Source organism: Stylophora pistillata, chromosome 7 (genome assembly GCF_964205215.1).
Source record: "Stylophora pistillata chromosome 7, jaStyPist1.2, whole genome shotgun sequence".
Lineage (NCBI taxonomy): Eukaryota > Metazoa > Cnidaria > Anthozoa > Scleractinia > Pocilloporidae > Stylophora > Stylophora pistillata.
This window is the reverse complement of record NC_142525.1, coordinates 20,178,398-20,199,706: the sequence shown is the minus strand read 5'-3', so window position 1 is coordinate 20,199,706 and position 21,309 is coordinate 20,178,398. Positions and strand designations below refer to the sequence as shown.

The 21,309-nt window shown below is 38.0% G+C and overlaps 3 protein-coding genes across 6 annotated transcripts in view; 2 read left to right on the top strand and 1 right to left on the bottom strand.

Moving 5' to 3' along the window:
* Positions 1-4,666: 4,666 nt before the first annotated feature.
* Positions 4,667-21,309, top strand: part of LOC148726999 (scavenger receptor cysteine-rich domain-containing protein DMBT1-like) — a 44,203-nt gene continuing 27,560 nt past the window's right edge. Inside the window, exons 1-2 of the mRNA XM_088727254.1 lie at positions 4,667-4,779; positions 8,149-8,187. Coding sequence (XP_088583380.1) covers positions 4,746-4,779; positions 8,149-8,187 — 73 coding nt within the window. The 5' untranslated portion in view covers positions 4,667-4,745. The remainder of the gene's footprint in view (positions 4,780-8,148; positions 8,188-21,309) is intronic.
* On the top strand, positions 12,564-17,463 carry LOC148727000 (uncharacterized). Of its 4 annotated transcripts, XM_088727265.1 has the most exons (9): positions 12,576-13,147; positions 13,230-13,616; positions 13,876-14,114; positions 14,356-14,893; positions 15,069-15,504; positions 15,768-15,939; positions 16,186-16,334; positions 16,563-16,751; positions 17,080-17,463. In XM_088727265.1, the coding sequence occupies exons 1-9, from the start codon at positions 12,752-12,754 to the stop codon at positions 17,178-17,180; spliced, it is 2,607 nt and encodes an 868-aa protein (XP_088583391.1). In that variant the 5' UTR covers positions 12,576-12,751; the 3' UTR covers positions 17,181-17,463. The 4 variants fall into 4 exon arrangements, 3 of the variants coding, with proteins under 3 accessions (XP_088583392.1, XP_088583390.1, XP_088583391.1); XR_015989460.1 differs by lacking the exon at positions 17,080-17,463 and having other exon boundaries at positions 12,566-13,147; positions 15,768-15,935; XM_088727264.1 differs by having other exon boundaries at positions 12,574-13,147; positions 16,563-17,463.
* LOC111345561 (uncharacterized) lies at positions 17,015-19,091 on the bottom strand. The gene is made up of 3 exons (XM_022952851.2): positions 18,602-19,091; positions 18,303-18,530; positions 17,015-17,609 (listed from the first exon to the last, which is right to left on the bottom strand). The coding sequence occupies exons 1-3, from the start codon at positions 18,865-18,867 to the stop codon at positions 17,438-17,440; spliced, it is 666 nt and encodes a 221-aa protein (XP_022808586.2). The 5' UTR covers positions 18,868-19,091; the 3' UTR covers positions 17,015-17,437.

Genomic DNA, 21,309 nt, shown 5'->3' with positions numbered 1-21,309 from the left:
CATGATCTTGAGGACATAACCCCACTTGTCTCCTCGAGTGATAGCTACGAACCCGCAAAAGGGGAGACTAAAGCACAATATTATGAGAAATACAGGAGTTTCTAAAAGCATGTCTGTCGAAGAAAAAGTCCATATTCCCCTCTTAGGCAGGTCTTCGATGAAAGCCCACCAACGGAGTGGGTATGTTACTTTCGGCCATTTGCGCTCATATTCCCTATAGCGCGAAAAGAAGTATGAGCAGTGCAGAAATTATGTGCTAAATATGAAGCAGGGGAGGGAGGACAAACTAAACCGCGCGAAACGTTTTTCTAGTCATGAATATTTAATTTTTTTTCTTAGATGAACTTGATTTCTTCTGGTGGATAACAACTACAAAAAAGGCCATGACAGGTGACGGTTACAGTTTGACACTAATTGCAGTATAATCTAATAACAACTGTTTACGATTGACTGAATAGGAACTGGTGGCATTTATGTTTTGCTGAACTTAGCAAGATTTCACAGTTTCTACGTTGAATTTTATATATTTTTAGCGATAGCATAAAAAACTCGATAGCTTAAAAATCCTATCGTTACAATCCTAGCTGTAATCCTTGCTACGGGTGGATGGGCCAAACTCACGCAGCTTGCTGTGCGCCAAAAAATTGTAGGTTTCTTCTCAAAATTAAAAATAAATGTTGTGTCAAGTACAGTCAACTGAAAAGAAGCTTAACGACCAAAGATTCACGGTCTCATAAAATCTACAGTTACGATGAATTAATCTTAAACACTCTAACTAGCTACCACTGGGTGACAATGTGATCTCGTGTCCAAAATTCTCTTTGAGTTAAAATCACGGGGCGGACTCTTTAAATTTTATTAAAACCAACAAATGTGGTTTTTTAGATTTTGCAATAATTATCTCGAATACCCAGTTTGTGCACAGTACATAATCAAGGTCTCGGTAAGTGTTGTTATTACTGCTGTTAACACTTATTTTGATTATGTTGTTTGCGTATATCGCAAACAATTTATCCAATGGGTTCGAATAATGCTTTTCTGTTTTTTTTTTAAAGTAACTTTCATGGAGGATGCGAGTGAGAACCAAGAAAAATATGGAAAACGAGACCGGAACACTTCGCCCCTCCTTTTAAGCACCAAATATGTAGTCACCACAAGTAATCTTCACCAGCACCACTTGCGAATAACCGGTCAACAATATATTTCCACTGATTATGTTGTCGTTGTGATCGCTATTCAGCGCCAATTTGTAAACTTTGGGGCCCGTTTAGTGGGGTGTAGGAAAACTTAACGTGATAACAAATAAGCGCAAAAACGTCTGGTGCAGAAAGCTCTGTAAAAGTAGGAGATAACCTGAGCTGAGGAGTGGGTATTCCAAACGGTCATTTTCTTCCGTCCAACACACCATAGTTAAGTCTGAGTCTTACAGCTTAACGAACATATGTTCAATTTTCTAAGTTTGCCGAAATTTTCTGTTTAAGGATATATCGTTTTGTGGATCTCGGGTCGCAGGAGTTGTGAAATCAAAATAGAGGAGCTTGCAAACGACACGGAGGCAAAATAAGAATGCATGCTTGACGGATTTCGTGCGTTCGAGGAGCGTTAAGTGATTGCAGCATGAACGGATTTCGTTGGCGCACGAACAAAATGTTGTTTTAGACTTCTTGAACTTTTATTGAGGTGAACAGGTTGGAAATTTTTTACCAGAGTTTGTACCTATGAATATTTCTACAGGGTAACCAGCATTCTCTTAATTGTAGCTCAACGATAGCTGTTTACTATTTATCCAGACACCCAATGCGAAAGCTGTCGCTGCGAGCTATATGTACCCGCGCTACAAATGTTCTATTTCAGTCCCTAAATTCACAATTGCTACTACAACATGTTTTATTTTGAGTGAGATAGGTGAGGAAGAAGTTCGAGTGAAACGTTCCTCAAGATGACAAGCTTATCTGTTTTGGTTTTAGCTGATTCCCTCAAAATGAAAACAAACAATGGGAACTTTAAAAATACCACCATTTTACCGCAACAGTGTTACTTAAGAAATTTTTTGTTCCCATTCCGTTGCGAGTGTAAAAGTTCTCGCGCATTCAAAGCATGTGCACCCATCTTGCCGCTGTCCTATGAACGCGCTCCACACTGTAGGTGTCGTTGGCGGTTTGAGATATAGTTCTCTAATCTTAAATACCCAGTGATGTACTTCACCTGAATCACGAAGACAACATTTACACTGGAGAGAAAAGGAGGTCTAGAGAGAGTGGACGGACACATGATTTCTGTCTGCGAGTCTTTCGCTCAAAATGGCTTCAAGACATTTTCAAACGTCAAAAGCACTAATTATGACAGACCTAACGGAGAACAAAGTTGCACTGACAGGTCGAAATAGGGCCAGAAGAAAAGAATCAGGCTCACAAACCGAAGATAACGAAAGCGGCAGCGGTTGTCGCAGTATGACTTACATGACTTGAACCGAGATAAACCGTAAACTTGACCTGGTTCTGGCGCGTATGGAAGAAATCGACAAGATCAAAGAAAAGAAAAAGCAGTTGGAGAAAATAATCGCTGATGTGGAAAAAGAGCCTCGAGTTCGCTCACGAGTCTATTGAAACTCTGAGTGGACGATTTAAAGCTCAAGCAAAGACGATCTCTGAGCTGGAGGAAGGTGTGAAAAACTTGACAAAAAGTGAAAGCTTTGAAAAGGAACGCGAAACTAAATCAGAAACCTCAGAATCGGAGATATAATTTGATATTTTATGGTATTCCTAAAGGATTGAATGATACTAGCGCCAAGACTAGAAGACGAACTGAAGTTGAAAGACAACGACATAGAGGAAATTTCAATAGAACGTGCACATCGACTTGGTCAGCAAAGTACAAATTGTAAGGAGCCGCGCCCGATCATAGCAAAGTTTTGCTTCTACAAGAAAAAACGAATCAATACCATCTAATGCTCGTATTCTCGCTGTCTTCGGAATTTCACAAGACTTCCCTCAAGAGATCGTGGAAATACAAAGAGGCCTTGTGAAAGTTTTGAAACTAGCGAAGGAAGATGGGCGCGAAGCCGAATTGGTCATGACAAACTATACATCAAAGGTCAGAGATACATACCACGATCATGACCAGACAGCTTAGCGGTAATAATAAGCTTAAGAATAATCTTATGACAAGAAGCTCGACTTCTCTTAACTGAAAGATGTGCTTTAGCTTGCCTTGAAGACCTTTTCAAACTAAGTATGACTCTTAAGGTAAATGCAATTGGTGATGTAATAGATGTATGTTTGTTTAGCCATGTTGATGTTTATTTTTTTTGTTCCTATTCAGGTGTACAGGGCATCTAATGGGAAAATCTACTATGTACGAAACCCCACTAATTGATTTTAGTTTCAGTAGAGCTTCCAATATCTAGTATAACTATTTCATCCTTATTTACATGCTGCAACAGTTTCATTGTGCTAAAAGGTCCCTGGAGACTAGGCCACTAAATGAAGCTACATAGCTTTTTTACATCCACTAATCAACAGGGCACACAAGTGTGTTGATATCTAGGGGCGTTGGCCAGCCGAGTCAACTTACCGTTTATTTAACACCAATATGGCTGCAAAACTTTATTACGATTAAAGGAAACTAAATGCACCAAGTCCGGACACTAACATCCATTTAATTAAACCAGTGGGTGGAAAAAACGGGGATCGTGTACCCACGACCATGGGTGGGAGATACGTCATTATTGATTTGGAAGTCGGTAAGCTAATCTTGACGATCTGTCATATCTATGCGCCTAACAAGGACGACCCTTTTTTCTTCCAAAATGTACGTGAACAAACGATAACGCTAGGGTATGAGGAAATTGGTCGGGTCGGGGGGGGGGGTAAGTCTTGTTATGGATGTCACGAAGGAAAGAAAGGGTAGGAAATCAACGACACACCGAAACTCCTTGAAACTGATTCAAAATATTCGGGATAATTTTGATCTGACCGACATATAGCGGGACTTAAACCCTGAAGGGATAAGATACACAGGGAGACAAAACAAGCTCAGAACAGTCTAATAAAGAACATGTTTGAAGAAGAAAAAAAGTTTGGTAGTAGAACATGATTTTTGTTTTGGAAAATAGATCCGTACTTGGCGTATTCTGGCCAAGGCGGGGACTTCAAGCTAACCACGAACTGTCCGAAAAAGTGTAAAATCCCCACTACCTAGCAATCAAAAACAGCCAAAATAAAGCAATACTGCATATTTTAATAAAAGAAGCTTTAATTTCAAAATAAAATTTTGTTTCTTTTAAGTTACCAGGGTTAATTTCAATTCTGTATGAAGGGGATTTGAATTTATAACATGCAACAGTGAAAATACTCCACTTTAAGAGCATGCTGAGGCGTAAACAAGCACGGTGACCCCATTTTTTATTACATTTATTTAATGTTTATATCATGAATGTTAATCGTACCAAGTTTCAAAAAAAAGTTTGATAGTAGAACAATTTCAAAGAAATTACCTTTAAAAAATGGCGATGGCTTACCTAAGAAAGCTTATTGTGAAACTGGAGCTCATTTCATTAGAATATTCTGCAGCCAATAATGCTAATACACCACCCCCTAACCTTTGTAAATGTTTTCAACTGATGCTTGATTTGCATGTGTTTAGGAACATTCTTTCAATTGTATGTATTTAATAAGTCGGACGCAGTAACAGACTATTGTGGAATGCAAAACTGTTCACCCGGCGGTATCTTTGAAGTAGTTTGAATGGAGCTTGGAGCGTTTACATTTCTCCTTGGAGGTAAGTAATTTTCAAATTTTAAAATGAATTTTACACAAACTAATCTGAAGTTCAAGATTTCTCTCGCTTGACGATTAATGGGGCGAAGCCTGACGCTGTTATTAAGCGATGAAAATTAAGAGCGAAAAATCGAACTGTCCCAGCTTTAATCAACTACGCTTTCAAAGCATAGGCTCATCTCTAAACTAGATAATGATATAAACCCTTTCTCAGACACACGGACTATTTATAATTGCACTACATTGTATTTGCCCTTGTTAAGCCCTGGCGTTTCATCGAAGGTTCGCTGACATCGGCATTCGTTCGAAGCGGAAACAAAGAGCCTTCTCTAAATGTAACATGACAATCAGATATATAATTATAAAATGGAGCCTTTGACAGCCAACTTCAATTGAACGAGTATATATTTATTTCCTCAAAAAGTGTGTTCGCGACTGTGGAAGATGAGGAAATGAGTTTCATGCTGCTCATAAACTGAAGGGCTGCCACAGTAGATGAAGAAATGAATAGATTACACCCTTTGGAAATGTCAAGCTGATCAGTGTATGATAGAATTTTTTTCACAGACGCCTCCGAACACGCTAAAAGCCGTCAACAACGTCATGTCAGGCTCCTTTTCCTTTAACAACCTAAAAATTTCCTTATTTACTCAAATCAACACCGACAACGGAGGCAAAATTATTCACACAGCCTGGGTATTCTTCGAGTGGCTGAAAACTAGATTTGTTACTCTTTCTCGCGCTTAGTGTCCACTGTGAATTCCTTACTTGCTTAAGCTCTGAAAATCCCGTTAGTCTTTGGACAACGCAAAATAAATAATTTTTGTACGACGTCAGCCGTGCTTCTGAATTCTTGGAGGTCGAGGGTGACTGATTACAACTTCTGATCGGTTTATGGTAATAAAAAGGCTTACTGTATAGCGTTTACTAGAATAGATTGGCAAAATACGGAAACCATAGTTAGTAGAGAGGACCCTCTACCAACTATGGTAAAACTTAGACAAGTAAAATTACACGCTAAAAAACTCTTTATCAAAACACTTATCTAATCATACTTAAGAGCCTAATTTCTCAGCTTTAAACTCATCTTCAATGAAATGATCTTCTTTCAACCAAAGAATAATGACAGCCAAGTGAATGATACTTCTGACAGAAATAGGAACACCTCAAGAGATGTTTTTCTGCCTACCGTTGTACATATTTAGAACACCTGGGTGATATCAGATCCCTTCAGGTCATCTTGTTCTCTAAAGACATGAAAAATCAGATCATGAGAGTTACATCAAATCTTCAATTTCTAGCATTTACGTGAATGGTCAAAAATACGTTTCTGTCAATAAGTCATTTGGCAATACTTGTTTCGTTGTTTGCTCTCCGTCACACAGTCTCAGGCTTAGAGTGTGTACCATTACATACGCCATACGTTCATCATTATGCTAATGCATATTTCTGTGTTTTAGCTTCTGTTAAAAACATGATGCATTTATTTGATTGACATCTTTCTTTGTCCAAAAGATGATCATTTTAATGAAGGCAAACTGTTTTTTTTTTTTTTTCGAATCCAATTGGTGAAAAACAGTATGTCTTTACCAAGCAATGTAGGACTTAATATGGATATATCAACAAAGTTAAAATGGTAAATTGGCCACCGTAACGATTACAAAAGCTGACGTTTCGAGCGTTAGCCCTTTGTCGGAGCGAATAGAGGAATTGTGGGTTGTGTGTGCTTTTAAAGGCAGAAAATGGAGCTACGTTATTGGTGGGAACATGGCAACGAGAAAAACACGAATAAATTAGTGGAATAAATAGCGTTCGTTGATACCTGTGGTATTTAGACTGCCGGTTTGAAAGATGAGCTTTTGTTCGAGAGTTGTACGGCTTTCCGTGCTACCTAAGTGTAAAGAAAGACCACAGATTGCCATATGTTGCTTAGAATGATTAGGTAAATTAAAATGTCTAGCGACTGGTTTCGATGTGTCCCGGTCATTTATTTCCACGTCACGAAAGTGTTCTCGGAATGGGTCACCCAGACTTCTGCCTGTTTCGCCGATGTATATCTTTTTGCAATAAGTGCAAGTTAGGCAATAGATTACATTGGCGGAGGTGCACGTGAAGTGATCGGTGATCTTAATGGATCGTTTGGGTCCCGATATTTTCTCAGTGTTGTGAATGAAAGGACACGTTTTGCATCGTGCACGAGCGCATTTAAAAGTGCCTGGTTGGTCATTAGTCTGAAAAGAACTTCTGACCAAAAAATTGCCTATGTTTTGTCGTGTTTAAATGAAATGAGCGGAGGCTGCGAAAAGATAGTGCTTGTCTCTGGATCGTTTCGAAGTAATTTAAAGTTTTTAAGAATGATGGATTTAATTGAGTGGTTGTGAGGGTGAAACGTGAGAGTGAATGGAATGCGGTCGGAATCTTCCTTTTGTGACGTTTGTAGTGCTGAATGTCGATCAATAAGTTGGGCGCGGTGGTAACCCGCTTGAACGACAGAAACAGGGTAACCACGTTTATCGAAAAATTGACACACTGACTCTGATTTGTGGTGGAAATCAGAGTCATCACTACATAAACGACGAAGTCTTAGAAACTGAGAAAAAGGAATGGAATTCTTAACGTGAGATGGGTGCGAAGACGAATACAACAAGTAATTATGCGCGTCTGTAAGTTTGTAATACACACTAATGCATAAACCGTTGTCTTCAATTGAAACTTTGATGTCTAAAAGGAATAATGAATTGTCAGAAATTATGCAGGTATATTGCAGAGCCGGGTGAAAAGAATTGACTGCGGTTATGAATTGAGTCAGCTCCTCTCTGGTAGAATCAGGTAGCGCCGATACAGTCGTCGATGTAGCGACCGTAGAGTTCAGGTTTGGAGCCGTTGTATTGGCTGAAAAATTGGTGTTCGACAAAACCTACAAAAAGATTGGCATAGCTAGGTCCCATTTTGGTACCTATGGCTACACCATTAGTTTGTTTGAAGAAGTTGTCCCCGAATGAAAAACAATCGAGTGTGAGCACTAGTTCGGCTAAGCGCAGTAGTGTTTCAGATTTAGGTTCCTTAACAGTACGTTGATCAAAAAAATGTTTAAGGGCCAGAAGACCTTCGCCATTAGGAATGACAGTGTAAAGAGACGTAATATCCATGGTGAAAATAAGTTTGTTTTGGCCAAGGAAATTAAAGTTGCGAAAAATTTGAAGAGCGTGAAGAGCATGTAGGACTTAATCCATATCTACATAACTTCATCTAAAGCCGTGGGGGATCGGGAGGGTTCACGAAAGTTTACTCTAAACGACACAAGCGCGCTTGCATACCATCATACAAAAACATTTTATCCAAAAATAAGTTTTTCTGGTTTTTATTTCAGGTATTTTGGTGCTTCTCTCGAAAGCAGCAAGTATTACCGGTAAGAGTTAACTCATTCGGGTTCTTTTGGCAATCATTTTGTTAAGTACTAGAAAAAAATTAAAATATTATTCACCAACATAGGTCGGTCCGTATTGGGAAAAACTGTGCCCTTTGTCTTGAGTACCAAGACCTCGGGCACAGTTTTTCCCAATTCGGACCTCCCGACTGATGAGTAACCTATACATATGAAGAGGAGCGCTTGCCGCCAAAATTCCCCTTGGGGGCTCGCCCAGCTACAAGAGTATGACACCTTCCTGATCAATTAACTTTCATTTGAAAATACGCTAGGTAAAACGTTAGGTAATATGTTGGACTTTAATTTAGTCAAATAAAAGAAGAAATGATTTTTTTGGCATCTGAAGGTGGGAGGTAACCTCAAGCCCTTTATTGAGCGTTTAACCTGTTTTTAGCGGCCACCTCGCCATTCACTGCAGGTGACCCCTTAATACAGGCTGGACTAGACTTTACTTCGAGATGTTGACTCTTTATAAAATGACTTACGACCAAAAATTTAATATATTCCCAGTTATGATCTGGCAAAACAAAAACAAGAACAACAATACAATTTTATAGGGACCCTATATGGACGAAATTAGAATTACACATAAAATGAGGTCTACAAAATTTATAAAAAAAACCTTTAAATACTGTCACCTAACAATGTAAAATGAAAAACAGACAAGTTTTAGAAGAAAGGGCCCACCTAAGGTACCGCCTCTTAACGAGCTACGTGCTCTACGAACAGCTTTTCTGATTATTGATTCATCGCAAAGAATCAAAGTTACGATTTGTTTATACCTACTGTCACGGTGAACGAAAGAGGTGTTAAACGAGTTGAACTCAAGATTGTGAGTCGACATGGGATTAACCCAAACAAGAGCTAGAAGGAACAAAAAATACACGAAAGTGAACGATTAGTCTCGTTGTAAAATGAAATCGCTACGAAAATGAAAGATGATTGACTAACTTTTCGATTTTTTGTTTGCTTGTTTGTATGTTGGTTTGTTCGTTTGTTTGTTTGTTTGTTTGTTTTGCTGAATACCCTAGCGATATAAAGTATTCATATTCATATAGGCTACAACTACATATGTAGAAAATCCTTACTGGACATCAATTTTTTCTTTTCTACCATTATAGACAGTAAAAGTAGCTACGCTTTTGAGATGAATACTTTGGTAAAGTGAAAAACAAATATACCGCGGGGTATATTTAATTTATGGTATGCGAAAAAAATTTATACTGCGGGGATTAAGAGTGCCGATTTGATAGATTTACAGTTTTTTTTTCTAGAATTTTGCATGTTTTCAAACTTCCTACCAATAGGGAAAGGCTGTAGACTGCAATATGTTTCCCGGAATGATTAAGGAAATTAAGGTGTTTGGTGACTTTTTAGATGCCTCCTTGTTATTTCTAACCCAGTCGTCTTACTGTTTCGCTGATGCACTGAACTCTTCACAATAAGAGCAAGTCATGCAAAAGGTGACATCGGCAGAGGTAAAGCTCCAATGATCGGCAATTGTCGCTTGGTTTCCGATATTTTCACAACTTTATGAATGAAAGGACAAGTTTTTACATCGTGCCCAAAAGTTCCGGGTTGAACATTTGTTTGGAGTGCACTCTGCCCAAAAGGTTGCCCATGTTTTCGTCAGGTAGGAATGAGATAAATAAAGATGAAAAAAAGATTATAACAGTTTCAGGACGATTTTCAAGTAATTTACGTGTTCTTTAGAATGGTGGATTTCAGTGCGTGATTGTGAGGGTGAAATGTGAGGGTGAATGGAATTCGATCATTTTTTTACCTTTTTTGTAGCAGGTTTACATATCTACTAATCCACTCTTATCACTTCATTACATAATTAAGACATACCATGAGGTAGCTCCACGGAGCCTTTGATTTGCCTTCTGTAACGTTTCTAGTGCTCACTTTCGATTAATTTGTTTGGTACGGGTATGGCCTGCTTGGAAGACAGAAGCAGGAAAGCTTCGTTCTTCAGAGGACTGCCACACTAACTGATTTGTTGGAAGCCATTCACTAACAAAGCTTTTAAGCCACTAAACGTCGCACGTACACGACGTACACGAATTCCAGCCATATATATTTTATGGAGCTTTCATTCCCTGAATGGCCCGAAACGATTCTTGGTTTTAATGTCTAAATGACTAGGCATTCTACCTGATGGAAACAAAAAACACGATGAATATTATAAAAATGGTCTATTTCGGGTGACCCAAGACAGATTAGTGTAACCCAATACCACAGGAAAAATTACATGGGAACGGTTTACGAAATTCTCAAAATTCGCACTCACTCCACACTGGTTCAGTTCCCCAGTCCTGACTCAGAACGACGTTCGTATCTGTGCGCAAGAAAGGCAGTAGGAAATTAAACAAGTTCACAATTACAAACTGACCTCTTTCACAGCTGTGCCTTGTTGAATTATGGAGCACATAAGTTTACGTGAAATGATGACCCGGCGCGACTCGAACATTGGGTAACTATTGTTATTTTACGAGCGCCTCCCTTTAGAATTGCCGTTTTCTCCCGGGAAAATAAAATATATGAGAGAGCCTGTTAATCATGGATGTCGAAGTTTGCCATTTAACAGAAAGGATAACGAACGATCTTCCCTTTTTTATTAGAAATATATCTTCAGTTAATGCTTTCAAGAAGGCTCTTAAAACTCATTTATTCCAGAAGGCGTTTCCTAGCTAATTTGTTGTTTTTATTCTTTTCATAAAGAAGGATTTGTATATAGGACTTTAAAGATTAATTATTTATTGTAAATAAGACTTTTTGTTAATTGAAATATGTTTAGGATTTCAGGAATTTGTTGAGTCAATGTAATGCGAAGATGAAATTTTTTTACTCTGGATTGATATTTGCGCAATGCAAATCAATAAATATTATTATTAATATTATTATTAATATTATTGTATTAACATTATTAGATATGTATATAAGAACGATCCTTCGCAGTAAAGCACTATTTGAGCAATAGTGGAAATCAGACCTGAAAAAAATTTCAGGCCTGTACGGGATTCGAACCACTGACCTCTGCGATACTAGTGCATCGCTCTACCAATTGAGCTAACAAGCCAACTGGGAGCAGGCCATCAAATTAATTCGATATAAACCCGTAGATGATAAATCGAACAACAACAAACATATGAAACATATGAGTGAACTGCGGTTATGAGACGTATATAAGAACGATCCTTCGCAGTAAAGCACTATTTGAGCAATAGTGGAAATCAGACCTGAAAAAAATTTCAGGCCTGTACGGGATTCGAACCACTGACCTCTGCGATACTAGTGCAGCGCTCTACCAATTGAGCTAACAAGCCAACTGGGAGCAGGCCATCAAATTAATTCGATATAAACCCGTAGATGATAAATCGAACAACAACAAACATATGAAACATATGAAACATTTCCACTATTGCTCAAATAGTGCTTTACTGCGAAGGATCGTTCTTATATACGTCTCATAACCGCAGTTCACTCATATGTTTCATATGTTTGTTGTTGTTCGATTTATCATCTACGGGTTTATATCGAATTAATTTGATGGCCTGCTCCCAGTTGGCTTGTTAGCTCAATTGGTAGAGCGCTGCACTAGTATCGCAGAGGTCAGTGGTTCGAATCCCGTACAGGCCTGAAATTTTTTTCAGGTCTGATTTCCACTATTGCTCAAATAGTGCTTTACTGCGAAGGATCGTTCTTATATACGTCTCATAACCGCAGTTCACTCATATGTTTCATATGTTTGTTGTTGTTCGATTATTAGATATGTTAAACAATCAATGGTCTAAAACTCTCCTAAATCCTCTCTAGAGGGTTTAAGAAGGTTCAAGCTTGAACTAAAAAGCGTTTGAAACGTTCCTAGAGGCTGCAGTGGGCTGCTGTCGATTGGTGGGGCCATTTCTAGAGGACAACTACAGCATTCAGCTTCTCCTTCGTCGATGGTCACATATTTCGTCTCAATTTCGCTGTGAGGGCCACTAACATAATGAATCATTAATTCTCTTTGAGATGTTTTCCAAAAACAATATGCTACATAATTTTACTGTGGAAGGGCTGTCTATTTTGTCCCCAATAAACCCTAACTAGATGTTTTTTTTTTGCAAAAAAATCATAACATTTGAAACAGAAAGTATATATAGCTCGATGATCATTCCAACCTTCGCCCAATGAGTGACCATAATTTATGGCAAAATAAACCCCGCTATCCTCGTGCATGACAAAACTTCTAACACTGCCACGGATACTGTGATGAGACTGCCATTATTTTATACATATCAGAAAAAGTTGCCTTCGAATGTCGGCTACAATTCTGTTGCACTTATGCAAAATGCAATATATCTTAAAGTGCATATGACAAGTTTTTTTTTTCGACAGATTCTAGTTGCTTATATCGTCTTTAATATACTTGAGGAATTTGGGAGCAATCCGGTAAATATAAGTACTGAATTTTTTCATTTGAATCGCTGTCACCGCTTGAATTTTTTTTACCGCCACTTCGCTCGGCCAGACCACCAAATAACTAACCTCGTGACGTCACATGGTGTGTAACACTACAGCAATGGCGGACTCCAGTCGAAAGCGTAAAGGAGGGAAAAGATGTGTCGCTGGAGCACCAAATAAGACGAGTTGTAGCAATAATTCATACACACCTGGTATAACGATGCATCAGTTCCCTTCTAATCCAGAAATAAGATCGAAATGGGTGAAATTTGTCCAAGTACATAGACCAGAAGACTTCAAGGAACCCGTGAATAAACATGCTTGCTTGTGCTCTGCACACTTCGAAGATTCATGTTTTACCCGAGATCTTACTATCGTTGAAAGCATGAGCGAACAAAACTTGCGCCGAGTGTTAATGAAGGGTTCAGTGCCAACGAGAGATACGACAAAAGCTCCAACGACTCCGATTTTAACTCGAAGGGAGAAAAGACAGGTAAGATAGTTTTGCACATAAGGAGGTACTCCGACGTGTGGTCAAAAGCTTATATTCTAGTGTGTATTGTTTTTTTTTTTAGATAAAACGAGATGTACTGAAAAGTCTTGACGTTTATGATCCCGTCAATAAACGGAGAAAAGTTGTGGAGGAAGAAATATACTCAGAAGAAACGACAGAGAGTGTGGAAGGAAATCAAATATCAGTTGATATGGCTACATCGCCTACAAGCTCCACCGTAACAACAGTGATACCACACCCGCCAGAAACACCAAGAAACAGCCTTGTTATTTCTCCAAGTATGCCAACAACAAGTACACCAGCAACAAGTACATCAACAACAAGCACACCTAGATCGTGTAAAGAATGCCTGAGAAGGTCGCAAAATTGTAGAAATCTCAGAAAAGCCAATATAAAGTTGAAACGAAAAGTTGCAGAACTAAGGCATTTGACCAAAGAACTAAAAAGCGTAAGTAGTGACGCCCAAAAGTGGACCCTACAGAGATTTATACAATGCCTTGATTCTACTGTGTTTGGCTGGTGTGATTCGTTTAATAACTTTATGTGACATATTGATCTGAAAGCTATTTCTTTTTCCCTTGGAATGAACACTCACGATTGTAGCTCAAACTATTAGTGCACTCAGTTTCTAATTAGTCCACACATGCAGAAAGGATATTTATTAAAGTATTTGTATATTAATCGTGGTTATCGTTTTGTATTTCAAGAGAGCTCTTGAGACCAAAACTGAAGTAGAAACTGAAGAAGAATCATCTGTAGAAACAGAACCACAGAAACCTTACTCTGAAGAAACCCTGCACTATCACGAAGAACCAACTGACCCAGAAAGCTACAATGATGATGAGGATGAGAAAGATAAGGATTGGGCAAATGCTTCAGTGGAGGAAAGCACAGAGGACGAGGGTAAAGAGGATGAAGAGGATCAATTGAATGGCAATGAAATCAGGTAATTAAAATAATGCTACTATCTGCCCCATACAGTAAGCATGGTGCAGAACAAAAATGTACCAATTGTTTTTCACTTGCAGATATAGCAAATGAATACCACTATCCGGGAAGCCTGTGAATGAGCCTCATGGTGCATTCATTCTTATACTGATGTCTAATTGCTCTTTGACCTTTTAACATATAGTCAGGCTCTCCTACAATATTACTATATATTCAATTTTTGTTTTGTTTTCCTGCAGAGTAGATCCAGACCAACCAAAGGAACTACAACCCAAATTTATTGTTTTTTATTGGAAGCTTGTTAGTCTCTTCACCATGTTTTGCTTTAACTGCAAAGAGACTAAGCCATCTGTTAAAGCTAAGAAGTATGGAACTATGGTCACCGTAACCCAAGAATGTACGAAATGCAATAATGCATTTGAATGGAGATCTCAACCTCTGCTCAATGGGATTCCATTTGGAAACATACTATTGAGCTTTGGCATTTTAATGGCAGGAGCTTCAATAAACAAAACCCTGCTTATATTCAAGCATCTGGGTTTGTGTGTCCACTCAGCAAGGGCCTTTTTTAGGCATCAAAGGGATTACCTGTTCCCAGCAGTCCTTTGCCACTGGGAAGACTACAGGTGCAAACTAGTAGAGCAACTAAAGAAGATGAAAAATACAACATGGTCGGGAGATGGCAGATTCGATTCGATGGGCCATTCAGCCAAATACGGTGCCTACACCATGATGTGTACTACAATAATGAAAATTGTTCACTTTGAAATTGTACAGGTATTTTATTTATCTGTTTAGCTGCAATAAAGAAATTTGTGCACAATTAGATTTATGGCTTGAAATGCAGTTTGACCAGCATGGAATATTAGAGGTCATAATCAAATGCTATTACTATACTTGTATCATGTTTGCATGGCATATATGTGATTTCTGTCCATTCTACATTTTTCAGGCAAATGAAACTGGGGGAAGTCAGCAAACTGAGTTAGAGGGGTGCAAGAGAAGCTTTGGGTTCCTCAAAAAGATTGGCTTGAAAGTACCAGTATTTATTTCTGACCGCCACAGAGGGATTGCAAAGTGGATCCGCACCTCTTGTTCAGGTACAGCTCATTTTTATGACATCTGGCATGTTGCTCGATCAGTCTCAAAAAAGTTGCTCAAAGTTGGAAAGGAAAAAGGCTGTGACATAATCAATTCATGGGTAAAAGGAATAAGAAGACATCTATATTGGTGTGCAACCTCAACAAGAACAGGGTTTGGCTCTATGATTGTAGCCAAATGGACATCATTCCTACGTCATGTTGCTAATAGGCATAAAGCACACCCAGATGCCCTTTTCAAGAACTGCAGCCATGGTAAACTAAAACCCAGAAAGTGGATCAAGATAGGTAACTATAAAGTACTTCAGTGATTTGTAGATTCCTATTACACACTGTACTAAAACAGAAAAAGTATTGATAAGAATGGTCCCAATATAGAGAATCAATGTGTTGCTTAGAAAAATATGCCAAGTGAGTATATTGACTTTTTAGTGCATGCCACAAAAAAAAACAAAAAAAAAAAGAAATGTATGTAATAACCAGGGGCTGCTTGTATGAATGGTGGAAACATTTTAAGATTGTTTTTTTTTTTGGGTTTTTTTTTTTTTCAGGAACAGCAGCCTACCAGAAGTTGAGCAGCATATTATCCAAGAAGATGCTTTTAAATGATATTAAAAATCTTTCATCTGAGGCTCAAACAAGCTGTTTGGAAGGCTTTCATGCTACGCTCAACCACTGGCATCCAAAAATGATTTGCTTTTCCTGGTTGGGAACATATTGTAGGTAAAGCACTATGTGAATTTAGTTCAGTTCTCAGTTCTATAAGGATGGTTGAAAACAATGCTTTATTCGATGCATGGGAATTTTCTGGTATTGATCATCATTATTTGGTCATTTATAGATTTGATTAATTCTTATTTTTCAATATTTCTATTGAAATAATATCTAAAGCTTATAAAGCACTTATACATGTCAGTTCTACATGCTGTGATACAAAACAAAAATAAGAGAAATTTCTTTTTTTGGCAGACATGCCCTGGCAGTACTTCATTTCAACGAAAACCTCCAACGAGAACCTCAAATATCCAAAAGTGGTGAAAAATATGTAAAAGTGTGCTTTCCCAAAAACAAAGTTGGCGATGAAGTTGTAAGAGATGTCAAGGTTGCCCCCACCTATGGTAATTGTGAAACCTTTTAAAAATATGTTAGTGATTCTAACTGGCAGTAATATTTATCTCTGCAAGGTCTTTTTCATGGTTCTCACCTGTAAGAACATAATTGCCCTGTATTGGTACGTCCATATATGGAAGTTGGGCTACAGCATACAGACAGATGCATATGGTTCAGACAAAAGATGCGACTTTATCTAAAAATGCTGATGAATTGTACATATGACTTCTCTACAGGTTATGTTTCTGAGATTCTAAAGGTGGCTCAAAATCTTTCAAAACAAAAAAGGTCTGCTATTTTTAAAAAGTACCAGGCCATAGCACCAGGATCCCTAACTGAACAGTTCACCACAAGAAAAAGCAAATCTGAAGCAGTCAGAGAAAAAGAGAATAGAATGCAGAAACCAAACACTCTTTACCCTTCAGGTAATTATATAGGAGAAATAGCATGGGCACACAGAACTATGAATAAGTACAGCAAACAAACGAGACATCTATCTAACAAGAGAAGTAATGCACTCGAGGAACACTAATTCTGATGATCTGGAAATGTTTGTTAGAGTCATTTCAAGAAAACTGTTAAATAGTTGGCTAACTAACAGTTAGATAATTACTAAACTAAATTTAGGCCAACTATAGAACAGTTCTTGGAATATGCTATTCACACACACACATATATATAAACTATGTCATGTAAAAGTATAATTTAATATCAACTCTTGGGCATAAACTTACTTTATTGTTTACTATTTAGAAACCAAACAACTTGAAATGCAAAAGGCTGAGCAAGAAAAGAAAAAGAAGACTTCAAAAGGAGGCAATAAAGTGAAGATAAATAAGAAAACAACAAAATGAAATCTTGAAATTTTATAAATATCTTTATATGCAATGTCAAAGGTATAGAAAGGTCTTCTTTGATGTGCATCAAATTAGATAAATAATAATGGAATAAAGGTTCATTTTTGTTTAGTTTGTAGTAATTGGATAATTCGCATGTTTCAGAGGGAAGATGTACTTAATATGGAGGAAGTATATTTGTCTGTAGCATTGGAACAAAGGAGACATTATTACATAAAATAATTTAAGGATAGAGGATTAGATAAAATTTCACTTTAGTGTCCTGGTTGTTCATCTTCAACAGGCTTGTAACCTCTTTTGTGGCTTGAAGGATACTTGTTCCTAACAGCACTATATACGCAGGCACATAATGGTCTTCGGTTATCCCAACCCATGAAGCCACAAAGCCATCTAATCAACCATCGATACGCAACTGATCTAAGAAATCTACACAGAGAGAAGAAAATGAAACTATTAATTTTCTGAGAAACAAAAGAGTCACAACAAATTGAAATAGACCTTGAGACGGTTTTGGAAGCCATCTTGACGGGTAGGCAAAGCGGTCAGAAATTACAGTGTTTGTATGGGAATCCCATGGCAAAAAACTTTTTACAAAATCAAATTTTACGCAATTTATGAATCGCAACGTTAAAGTACTGAGTAGAAGATTGTATTCACCTAGTTTGAAGAATGCAGGTTGGATACAAGATTCTCAGCTAATTTTCCATACATTTGTCTGTAACTTTTCGCAGGGTAGAAAGGGCGGCGCGCAAAAGATTTACAGACAAATGTGTGGAAATTAGAAAAATTAACTGAGCGTCTTGTATCAAACCTACAATCTTCAAACTTGGTGAATAAAATCTTCTACTCGGTGTTTTAACGTTGCGATTCATGAATTGCGTAAAATTTGATTCTGGGAAAAGTTATTTGCCATGGGATTCCCATACAAAACCTGTAATTTCTGACGGCTTTGCCTACCCGTCAAGATGGGTTTTAAAACTGTCAAGGGCTATTATCATTCAACTATATTTTCTGCTGAACTGATTAAGAAAGCAACTTTTGTTTTAATAACACGTTTTAAGATTATTATCCTGTGATATATGCGATAGATTTGGAGCATACGTAATTTACTGTACTCACTCGTTTTGCGTAGAACCGGTTTGTCGGCGATAGCGTAATAATGGCCCCACTTGCATCAGTACTGTCGGGTTGATCAAGGCTGAGAAATCTTCGTGTTGTGTTATACACTTTATATTCTCTATAGAACCATCAAACACTAATTTACCGATGGCATTTATTACTTCATGACAGCAACGAAACTCCATTGCGTCCTCCAAAGCTTCGCCATGACAGTGTTGACATTTGCACCTATAAACATCGAGAATCGCTTAGAGATCATTGTAATATACTCCATAAAAACTATGACATAAGGTTCTTACCATTCGTTAACGTTAATCTGGCCTTCAAATCGAGCCTCTAAAGTAGATGGTCGAAGGCCATCGACGTCTGTTTCTTCGTCTCCGTCTTCTGGATCTTGATCGCTATCGCTGGCTAGCGGTTCGTCTTGATATGGCTCCTCTACCATATTTTCTTCTTCGGAATTGCCTAATTCTGCGCGAGATGATGAGCTTGAAGATTCTGAGTGGTCGGATTCATTACAGGATTCGTCTGAATCACTAAAACTCTGGAGGTTTTCTCTGGACATGTTCGATTCGTTTTAGTATTCTTAGGAAAGGTACACCATATGACATCACGCATAAATTAACTTACAAATATTCATTACCAGGCTCCGGTAAGATAATGGCCGAAACTAGCGCAGTTTTGAAGGGAAAAAAGTATATTAAATTTCTTTACAGAACAAATCTAAATATTTCAGGCGTGAACCAAAGACTATAAACTAAGAAAATTCATCGAAAAAAAAAACTTGTCATATGCACTTTAATGCTGCAGTCTGGGTGATGTAAGCAAGAAATTCTTTTGGTGTAATCAGACTGTTGTGAGCCGCATCCCGTCACGGATCTGACAGGTGTGAGAATCATACTCAGTGAAAACCCAGTGGTGCGATTAACACCGCTTTCATCGACTATGATGTTTTTTGTTTTGTTAGTTAGTTTATTCGTTTTTCAAAAAGATATGTCACAGTGGTAAAACGTGGACTGTCGATGGAAAAATCTTTTTGAAATCAGACTTAAATGCAAATTTTCAAAGATTGATGATTATGTTGATCTAAGAACCCTTTAACTCTAGACATGATTGCTCGAAGGGAGGAAGAAAAAAAAATAAGAATACTAAACAACTCGTCCGGATTTTTGCATACCTTTTTTAGTATATTGTGCTCTGACCTCTCGAGATAGCACCTTGGAGTGTAGGCTTTAGGCCGGTTGATCGGTAATTTCCCAGGGGAGGTAAGTAATTGTTTTAGTTTATCCGTTAACTATTTTGTAGTGTTGATTGGTTCTTGTTTTTTCAATGCATACTGTGAAATTCTTAACGTTCAATGTTAGAGGCTGAAGGAATCAAGAATAAAGAAGATCGATATTCTCATATTTGAAAAAACAAAAAGCAAATATTTACACGGCTAAACTTCAGAATTCCCGGCCACTGAAAAATCATTCATCAAATCCTGCTACCGCAGTACCGCAGTCGACATACTTTACCTAATATCTGCATTATATTAAACATCGTAGTTAGTATTGATGTTCGTCTCTCGATACGAACGGATGCCGACGATATTAAACATCACAAAATATACCGCTTGCATATCCTTTACCTAATATCTGCATTATATTAAACATCGTAGTAAGTGTTGAGGTTCGTCTCTCGATACGAACGGATGCCGACGATATTAAACATCACAAAATATTCCGCTTGCATCATACGAGTTGGTGTTCATCTTGTTCTTCCTTGCTACCGTAGTCCCGCAGTCGATAGAGGTTTCCCGCATGACGTCGCGTTTCCATAGCAACGCATTCACGGCCATCTTGAAGGTCAACTTCTCGCGGAAAACAGAAGACGAACCGATGGGCTGAAGTAAAGATGGACAATTTTTGCTCTGTTGTCGGTTGTTTCAACCGCTCAAATCGCGACAAGAAGGGATATTATTGTTTCCCAAGTGTTATAGTCCATCAAGGCGAAAAAGCGCTCGATCTTTTGTCTAAAAGACTCAAATCGAAATCCTAAGTAGTCCTTATTAAGCACTGAAGGCTTTCTCAATGTTAAGTCTCGCCAATCAGGACTTATCTGTTGTTCAAAGTGAGTAATGTTTCATTTGTGGCTTTCCTGAAATTGTAGTTTCTGGTATTGTAAACCAGAATAGTTTACATGCAAACTGTTTCTCTGGAGTAAGTTTGAGTTTTAAGGTTGTTTGAGATAGATGTGAACATTGAAATTACCAGTTCATCAGAGCATACCCATTGAAGCACTTAAAACTTTCTCGATGGCACATCGAAGGTTGGCAGCTGGCAAAATGGCACATCTTGCCACTCAGTGCTTCTCTGGTGTTCGGAAGTGAGTAATGTTTCATTTGTGGCTTTCCCGAAATTGAATTTTCTAGTATGGGAAACCAGACTAGTTTGCATGCAAACTTTTTCACTGGAATAAGTTTGACTTTTAAGGTTAATTGAGTTTGATAAACCTTGAAATTACTGGTTAATTGGAGCATATACCCATGGAAGCACATTGCATTACAGTGTCGTGGGGACTTGTATACAAGTCAATGCATATTGGAATTACAAATTTATATTGCCTTGGCAGGGAGTGAGCCCTGCCACTCTTGTGTCTGGTTTATTTCATTTTCAGGGGCAGAATTTTTTGTACCAGAATATCACCTGTTTTGTTTTGTTTTCTATTTGGGGTTGTGTTTCCATGCATTTCCCATAAATATCAATGCACTGATTGTGTACTTTACTATAAAATTTAATTATTGGGAGTGAATTAACTATTATTGTTATTTGGAGCAGTATTGATGAGTGTGACTTCTATTTTTTAGGGACTGTGTAATTTGGGCACCAGCAAATGGTGATGTAACCCAGTGTTTTCTTAGAGGCAACACACAGACTGCCAAAAATAAAAAATAAAAAAAAAACCTACTAGAAGTGCTCCTTCAGCTGTTGCAAAGGGGCTGCTCTTAATGTGACACACATGAATG